Raw genomic sequence first — 9,296 nt, 5'->3', positions numbered from 1 at the left:
GAAGCTCTCCTTTGGTTCAGGGCTCAGTCTTTGGATGTGAATCCCCTGGGCCTGTACCGGTACAATAAACATTACTTCCTGCATTATAAGCCTCGGTGTCCTGCCTACCTCTACCGATTCCTCCAACACAATGTTAAGTGCAGCACTGTTTACAAGAGCCTAGACTTGGAAGCAACCTAAAGGTCCTTGGAAGGAAGAATGGATAAAGAAGATGTGGTACACATATACAATGGAATAGTACTCAGCCATGAAATGAAGGAAATAAGGCCATTTGCATCAACTCAACTGGACCTAGTTACCATCATACTAAGTGAGGTAAGTCAGAGAGAGTTATTATATGATATCACTTATAGGTGGAATCTAAAAATTGATACAAATGAACTAACTTACAAAACAGAAACAGAGTCACAGATTTAGAAAACAAACTTATAGCTACCAAAGGGGAAAGGTGAGGTTGGGGGAGGCATAAACCAGGTTTAAATTAGCATCCATACCCTTCCATAGAGAAAACAGGTAATCCATTAGGATCTACTGTAGAGCACACAGAACTCGATGCAACACACTGCAATCACCGAAAAAGAATATATAAGACTGGTAAGAATCTGAGAAAGAATACATAGATGTCTGCGTGAGTGAATCAAGTTGCTGTACACCAGAAAGAAACACAACACTGTAAATCAGCTATACTCCATTATAAAAATAAAGTTAAAATACAAGGGGGGGGGGAGAAAGAGGGAGGGAGAAAGAGAAGTTGTTACTAAGTTCATACAGGGGAAGTGACCCAGCCTGGTGTCACATCATCTGGAGCCAGAGCTGGCTTGGGTCCCAAGGCTGGACTGTCATGGGGCTGAGGGAGCTGGTGTGCATGTGCCAGCAATTGCAGCCCCCCTGGGGGTGTGCTGCCTGATCCCCACCCCATGGGGCCAAATCTCCAGGTGCAGGGGAGCCAACCCACAGCTAAAACCTGCCTGGGACACCCAAAGGATGGTGGACCCTCTGGGCGGGAAGAAATTTGAAAAGTCACCTCATCTCCACATCTCCTGGTGTGGGGTTCCCAGCTCCAGCCTCTTTCCTTAGAGTCTCCCCACCTCGGGAAGACAGAACCCTCAACAGCCGGTTTTGCACGGCTGGGAATTTTTCCGGGGGATGAAAGGCAAGGGGTGGGGGAAGGAATGAGACACAAGCTCTAGGGTTTTTGGACAGACACAGGCCACTCTAATTTCCAATGAGGAAGAGGACTTTCCTGAAGGCTCAGGTTGCCCCAGTAACCAGAGTGGGGCTTTTAGAAATCCTGCTGCCTTGTGGCCATTTCCCAAAACAACAACTTGAAAACCAGTGCTTAGGGGCACTGCAATTCACAAGGCCTGAAGGGTGTCCTGCCCTCAAAAAATGTCTTAAGGTAAGTAATCGGAAAGGCCTTGAAAACAAGACAGAATTTCAGGAACTGGATTTCAAGAGGTAGATTTTACTCACACTGTTTTAAAAAGAGAAAGCACATGAAAAGCTGCTCAACATCACCATTGACTGGGTTGCTCAGAAAGTGTGTTTGGGTTTTTCCATAATATCTTATATATTTTTTTGTGCTATACTCCATTATAAAAATAAAGTTAAATTACAAAAAAAAAAAAGGGAGAGAGAAATTGTTACTAAATTCGTTCAGGGGCAGTGACCCAAGCTGGTGTTATATCACCTAAATATTTTCTATTGTATCATCTAAATGATACAATAGAACAGTTAGATTTAATTGATATTTTCAGGACATTACATCCAAAAAAGGAAAGCAAAATACACATTCTTTTCAAGTGCACATGGAATATTCTCTAGAATTCACCACATACTAGGGCATAAAACTCACCTCAACAAACTTAAGAGTATAGAAATTATTTCAAGCATCTTCTCTGATCACAAGAAATCAATCATAGGCATGAAGCTAGAAATCAACCACAGGAAAAGAAGTAAGAAAAAAAAAAAGGTTACATGGAGACTAAACAACATGCTACTAAAAAGCTAGTGGGATGAAAAAATAAAAAAATTTAAAAAATACCTTGAGATGAACAGTGAAAACACAGCCATACAAAACCTATGGGGTGCAGCAAAAGCAGTTCTTAGAGGGAAGTTAATAGCCATACAGGCTTCCTCAAAAAGCAAGAAAGATCTCAAACAACCTAACCTACCACCTAAAAGAATTTGAAAAAGAACAAATAAAACCTAAAGTGAGCAGAAGGAAGGAAATAATAAACATCAGAGAGGAAATAGAGATTAAAAAATAGAAAAAACTATCAATAAAACCAAAAGCTAGCTCTTTGAAAGGGTAAACAAAATTGACAAACCTGGGGCTTCCTAGGTGGCACAGTGGTTGAGAATCTGCCTGCCAATGCAGAGGACACAGGTTCGATCCCTGCTCCAGGAAGATCCCACATGCCACGGAGCAACTAGGCCCGTGTGCCAAAAAAAAAAAAAAAAAATTGACAAACCTTTCACCAGGCTCACCAAGAAGAAAAGAGGGAAGACACAAATATACAAAATAAGAAATGAAAAAGGAGAAAACTCAACCCACAGCACAGAAATACAAAAAAACACAAGAGAATATTATGAACAATTATATGCCAATAAATTTGACAACCTAGAATAAATGGACAACTTTCTAGAAACATACAGCCCACCAAAACTGAATCAAGAAGAAACAGGTAATTTGAACAGACTGATGACTAGACGTGAAATAGAATCTGTAATAATAATAATTTTTAAAAACCCTACAAATAGGCGCGAAGATTGCTGGGCGGTTCTTGCCGGAAGTGGAGAGCGGCTGGTCGCAGTCGCGAGGTGAGGCAGAACTCTGAGGGACTCTGCCACATCCAGGGAATGCAGAAACAAAACAAGGTAGACCCTGCTCTGGTGGAGCTGACAGTGTTTGCAGGGAATTTAACAAATAATTATAAATGTGGTGAGTGTTAGGAAAGAAGAACAGGGTGCTATGACAGTATGTAACCAGGGGCTCAGGAAAATCCCTTCTGCAGAAGCAGCGTTTAAGATGAGTTTTGAAGAATGAAGAGATGGGTGAAGAGAGGATGAGAAACTTCAGGCAGAGCAGGTGGTACATTATGGCTGACATGCAAAATCTGGTAGAAAGATTGGAGAGAGCAGTGGGCCGCCTTGAGGCAGTCTCCCAGGCTTCTGACACACACTGTGGGTATGGAGACAGTGCTGCAAAAGCAGGAACAGCTCCATATGTGCAAGGCTTTGACTCACTGCTGGCTGGTCCTGTGGCAGAGTACCTCAAGATCAGTAAAGAGATTGGGGGAGATGTGCAGAAACATGCAGAGATGGTCCACACAGGTCTGAAGTTGGAGCGAGCGCTCTTGGTTACAGCCTCTCAGTGCCAGCAGCCAGCAGGCAACAAGCTTTCTGATTTGTTGGCACCCATCTCCGAGCAGATCCAAGAAGTGATAACCTTTCGGGAGAAGAACCGAGGCAGCAAGTTGTTCAATCACCTGTCTGCTGTCAGCGAAAGTATCCAGGCGCTAGGTTGGGTGGCTATGGCTCCTAAGCCTGGTCCCTATGTGAAGGAAATGAATGATGCTGCCATGTTTTATACAAACCGAGTCCTCAAGGAGTACAAAGATGTGGATAAGAAGCATGTGGACTGGGTCAAAGCTTACTTGAGTGTATGGGTAGAGCTGCAGGCTTACATTAAGGAGTTCCATACCACTGGACTGGCCTGGAGCAAAACGGGGCCTGTGGCAAAAGAATTGAGTGGATTGCCGTCTGGACCTTCTGCTGGATCGGGTCCCCCTCCCCCCCCACCAGGCCCACCTCCACCCCCAGTCCCCACCAGTTCAGGCTCAGATGAGTCTGCTTCACGCTCAGCACTGTTTGCGCAGATGAATCAGGGGGAGAGCATCACACATGCCCTGAAACATGTATCTGATGACATGAAGACTCACAAGAACCCTGCCTTGAAGGCTCAGAGTGCTCCAGTACGAAGTGGCCCCAAACCATTCTCTGCATCTAAACCAGGAGTCAGCCCATCCCCCAAACCAGTCATAAAGAAGGAGCCAGCTCTACTTGAACTGGAGGGCAAGAAGTGGAGAGTGGAAAATCAGGAGAATGTTTCCAACCTGGTGATAGATGACACAGAGCTGAAACAGGTGGCTTACATATTCAAGTGTGTCAACTCGACATTGCAAATCAAGGGCAAAATTAACTCCATTACAGTAGATAACTGTAAGAAACTCGGCCTGGTGTTTGATGACGTGGTGGGCATTGTGGAGATAATCAATAGTAGGGATGTCAAAGTTCAGGTAATGGGTAAAGTGCCAACCATTTCCATCAACAAGACAGATGGCTGCCACGTTTACCTGAGCAAGAATTCCCTGGATTGCGAGATAGTCAGTGCCAAATCTTCTGAGATGAATGTCCTCATTCCTACAGAAGGCGGTAACTTTAATGAGTTCCCAGTCCCTGAGCAGTTCAAGACCATATGGAATGGGCAGAAGTTGGTCACCACAGTGACAGAAATTGCTGGATAAGCGAAGTGCCACTGGGTTCTCTGCCCTCTCCCTCACACCATGGGATAAATCTGTATCAAGACGGTTCTTTTCTAGATTTCCTCTACCTTTCTGCTCTTAAACTGCTTCTCTGCTTTGAGAAGCACAGCTACCTGCCTTCACTGAAATATACCTCAGGCTGAGATTTGGGGTGGGATAGCAGGTCATTGATCTTCTGCAGGAAGGTGCAGCTTCTCCATATCAGCTCAACCACACCGCCAGTCCATTCTTAAGGAAGTGCAGATCAGGACAGGTGTGTTTTCGCTTTCAGCCTTTGGAGTTTATTTGACCAACAAATAGTCTTGGGAAGAATAAAGCAGTCCCCAGGAATTAACAGACCAGAATGTTCACACAAGTTAATCTTTTTCTAACAATGAGCATGAAGGTAGCAGAAGCTGGTGTGATCCTAGTTGGTTCCTCTAACAAACTAATTTCACTATTGACAAGTGAGGCAAGGGTTGCACAGGACCAAAGGCTGAAGCTTGGCCATCTAGCATTCCAAGCAAAATGATTTCCTGTAAGCATTCCTTTTCTTCTGCATTCCATCCTGCATCTGCCCGAACCTGAGATAGTAAGTTGTCCTGTGTTAGCTGCTGTGGCGGTGCCCTGCACCCAGGCCAGCTAAAGGAGTCTTGGACCCTTCCTCTCTCTGGGGCCCCTGCCCAGCACCTTCCTACAGAGATGACTTAGGAAAAAAAAGGAAAACCACACCATTCCCAGGAATCTGGCTTCCCTTGCTCCTTCCATGCTAGGTGCCCATCATCCATCTTCATTGCCTCCTTTGCCCTGTCATGCTCAACAGCTTCTGGCTTCTGTCTGGGCACCTGAACAGAGGACTAAAATCTCCACTGCAGGCTGGTTTTAGGTCTTGTGTAAAAATCTTGCACAGCATTGCTAACGTAAATTTCAGTTCTTCCTCTAGGACAAACACTTTACCAAAATATGCAACTTTTTTTGGTGGGAAGAGAGATTGTCCTGTGATTTCTACCCATTTCCTGAGGCCTGTGGAAATAAACCTTTATGTACTTAAAGTTATAAAAAAAAAAAAAAAAACCCTACAAATAATAGTCCAGGACCAGATAGCTTCACAGGCAAATTCTACCAAACACACAAAGAAGAACGTATACCAATCTTTCTCAAACGCTTCCAAAAGATTGAAGAGGAGGGAACACTCCCACAGCATTCTATAAAGCCACCATCATCCTGATACCAAACCCAGTCAAAGAAACCAGCAAAAAAGAAAATTTCAGGCCAATATCTTTGATGAATTTAGTTGCAAAAATTCTTAACAAAAAATTTTAGCAAATTGAATCCAACAACACATGGAAAAGATTATACATCAAGACCAAAGGGGATTCAGCCCAAGTTCACAAGGATGGTTCAATACACACAAATCAATGTAATACACCACATTAACAAAAGACAAAACCCACATGATCATCTCAATAAATGCAGAAATATCATCTGACAAAATTCAAAATCCATTCATGATAGAAACTCTTACCAAAGTGAGTATAGAGGGAACTTTATCTCAACATAATAAAAGCCATTTATGACAAACCCACAGCCGATATAATACTCAGCAGTGAAAAAGCTGAAAGCCTTCCCGCTGAAATCTGGAACAAGACAAGGATGCCCACTCTCACTACTTCTATTCAACATAATATTGGAAGTCCTAGCCACAGCAATCAGACAAGAAATAAAAGGTATCCAAATTGAAAGGGAAGAGGTAAAATTGTCATTACATGCAGATGACATGATACTATATATAGAAAACTAAGGACTCCACACAAAAAATACTAGATCTGATAAATAAATTCAGCAAAATAGCAGGATACGAAGTTAACATTCGGAAATTGCTTCTATTTCTTTACACTAACAATGAAATATCAAAAAGGGAATGCAAAAAAAAGTTTTAAAATCACACTAAAAAATATAAAATACCTAGGAATAAACCTGACCAAGGAGGTGAAAGACTTATATGTGGAGAAATATAAAACATTAATAAAGAGTTTCAATAAAGGCGATTCAAAGAAATGGAATGATATCCCATGCTCTTGGATTGGAAGAATATTGTTAAAATGGCAATACTATCCAAAGCAATCTACAGATTTAATGTGATCCCTATCAAAATATCCATGACATTTTTCACAGAACTAGAACAAATAATCCAAAAATGTATATGGAACCATAAAAGACCCCAACTTGCCAAAGCAACCCTGATGGAAAAAATCAAAGCAGGAGGCACAACTGTCCCAGACTTCAGCAATACTACAAAGCTACAGTAATCAAAAAAGTGTGATATTGGTACAAAAATAGACATACAGATCAATGGAACAGAATAGAAAGCCCAGAAATAAACCCACACACCTATGGTCAATTAATCTTCAGCACAGGAGGCAAGAATATACAATGGGAAAAAGACGGTCTCTTCATCAAGTGATGCTGGGAAAGTTGGACAGCTGCATGTACATCAGTGAAGTTAGAACACACCCTCACACCACACACAAAAATAATCTCAAAAGGGCTTAAAGACAAACATAAGACATGACATCATAAAACTCCTAGAAGAGAGCACAGGCAAAATATTCTCTGACATAAATTGTACCAATGTTTTCTTAGGTCAGTCTCCCAAGACAATAGAAACAAAAACAAAAATAAAAAAATAGGACCTAATCAAAATTACAAACTTTTGCACAGCAAAGAATTTTTTTAAATAAGTGAAAAAACTTATGGAATGGGAGAAAATATTTGCAAAAGATGCGACCCACAAAGGCTTAATCTCCAAAATATACAAACAACTCATACAAGTCAACAACAACAACAAAACAGCCCAATTGAAAAGTGGGCAGAAAACCCAAATAGGCATTTCTCTAAAGAAGATGTATAGATGGCTAAGAGGCACATGAAAAGATGCTCAACATCACTACTTATTAGAGAAATGCAAATCAAAACTACAATGAGGTACCACTTCATACCGGTCAGAATTGCCATCATTAAAACATCTACAAATAACAAATGCTGGAGAGAGCATGGAGAAAAGGAAACCCTCCTACAATGTTGGTGGGAATGTAAGTTGGTGCAGCCACTGTGGAAAATAGTATGGAGGTTCCTCAGAAAACTAAAAATAAAATTATCATGTGATCCAGCAATCCCACTCCTGGGCATATATCCAGACAAAACTATAATTCAAAAAAATACACGTTCATAGCAGCACTATTCACAATAGCCAAGACAGAAACAACCTAAATGTCCAACAACAGAGGAATGGATAAAGAAGACATGGTACAGATATACAATGGAGTACTTTTCAGCCATAAAAAGAATGAAATAATGCCATTTGCAGCAACATGGGTGGACCTAGAGATTATCATACTAAATGAAGTAAGTCAGAAAGAGACAAAATAGCATATGATATTACTTATATGTGAAATCTAAAATATGGCACAAATGAAACTATCTACAAAACAGAAAGACTCACAGACACAGAGAACAAACTTGTGGGTGCCAAGCTGGTGGGGGGTGGGAGAAGGATGGACTGGAAGTCTGGGGTTGGTAGATGCAAACTATTACATTTAGAATGGATAAACAAGGGCCTACTGTATAGCACAGGGAACTACATCCAATCTTCTGGGATAAACCATAATGGAAAAGAATATTAAAAACTGTATATATGTGTATAACTGAGTCGCTTTGCTTACAGCAGAAATTAGCACAACATTGTAAATCAACTCTACTTCAATGACAAAAATGATAATTTCAGTAGATCTAAGAAAAGACTGGCTTCTACATTTTAAGTTTAAAAAACCAAAATAATATTTTATGGCACACGACAATGATATGAAATACACATTTTAGTGTTCATAAATACAGTTTAGTTGAAACTAAATACAGTTTGGTTGAAATAGCCATGTTGATTTGTTTACATACCATCTACAGCTGCAGTGTTTACACTGCAATGACAGAGTTGAGGAGTTGTGGAAGAGAACATCCCACTTGCAAAGGAAAAATATTCACAATCTGGCTCTTCCCAGAAAAAGTTTGTTATCCATTGCTATGGTCTGAATGGGTTCCCCCAAAGTTCTTACATGAAAATCCTAAGCCCAAAGATGTTGGTTGTCATTAGGAGGTGGGGCCTTTGGGAGATGCTTAGGTCGTGAGAGTGGAGCCCTCATGAATGGGATTAGTGATGTTATAAAAGAAACCCCACAGAGATCCCTTGTCCCTTCTATCAGCTGAGGACATGGCAAGAAATCAGCAGTCTGGAACTGGGAAGAGGGTTTTCACCAAAACCCGATGATGCTGGCACTCTGATCTTGAACTTCCAACCTCCAGAATTACAAAAAATAAATTTCTGTAGTTTATACGCCGCCCAGTCTCTGGTACTTCGTGATAGCAGCCTGAATGGACTAAGACACCCGTGAGCTACGTAATGCCATGACTGTCTCAGCATCTCCTCTGGGACATATCCTATCTCTCCAGTCTGGACTGGGTTGCTGCACTGGGTGTATGTAGCACCTGTACACGCATCTCCTGTAGCCGCTGTCATCTGTGTTGTGATAACTGACTCTCTTATGCTGTCATTCTGCACACCCCTTCAGGACACTCACTGGATAAAAAGTGTGTTTGAATATCACAGCATTCTGAATAAGTATTGATTAATTGATTTTTTAAAAATCTGGGGGGAGATTGAAGCAACAATAAGAACCAACTTATTTTTAAATAAAATGATGGGGGGACTTCCTAGGT

General features: G+C 41.4%; 1 protein-coding gene across 1 annotated transcript; it reads left to right on the top strand.

Moving 5' to 3' along the window:
- The first annotated feature begins 2,912 nt into the window (after positions 1–2,912).
- Positions 2,913–5,583, top strand: LOC130850881 (adenylyl cyclase-associated protein 1-like). Its single transcript, XM_057730327.1, has one exon. It carries the CDS (start codon positions 3,054–3,056, stop codon positions 4,527–4,529), a length of 1,476 nt encoding a protein of 491 aa, XP_057586310.1. The 5' UTR covers positions 2,913–3,053; the 3' UTR covers positions 4,530–5,583.
- Positions 5,584–9,296: the final 3,713 nt, after the last annotated feature.

This window comes from Hippopotamus amphibius, chromosome 4, assembly GCF_030028045.1.
Source record: "Hippopotamus amphibius kiboko isolate mHipAmp2 chromosome 4, mHipAmp2.hap2, whole genome shotgun sequence".
Classification (NCBI taxonomy): domain Eukaryota; kingdom Metazoa; phylum Chordata; class Mammalia; order Artiodactyla; family Hippopotamidae; genus Hippopotamus; species Hippopotamus amphibius.
The sequence above is the reverse complement of the archived record's forward strand: the minus strand, read 5'-3'. Positions and strand labels throughout refer to the sequence as shown.

Coding starts and splice junctions, on each gene's coding strand:
- LOC130850881 (XM_057730327.1), top strand. CDS start 3,054: ATGGGTGAAGAGAGGATGAGAAACTTCAGGCAGAGCAGGTGGTACATT.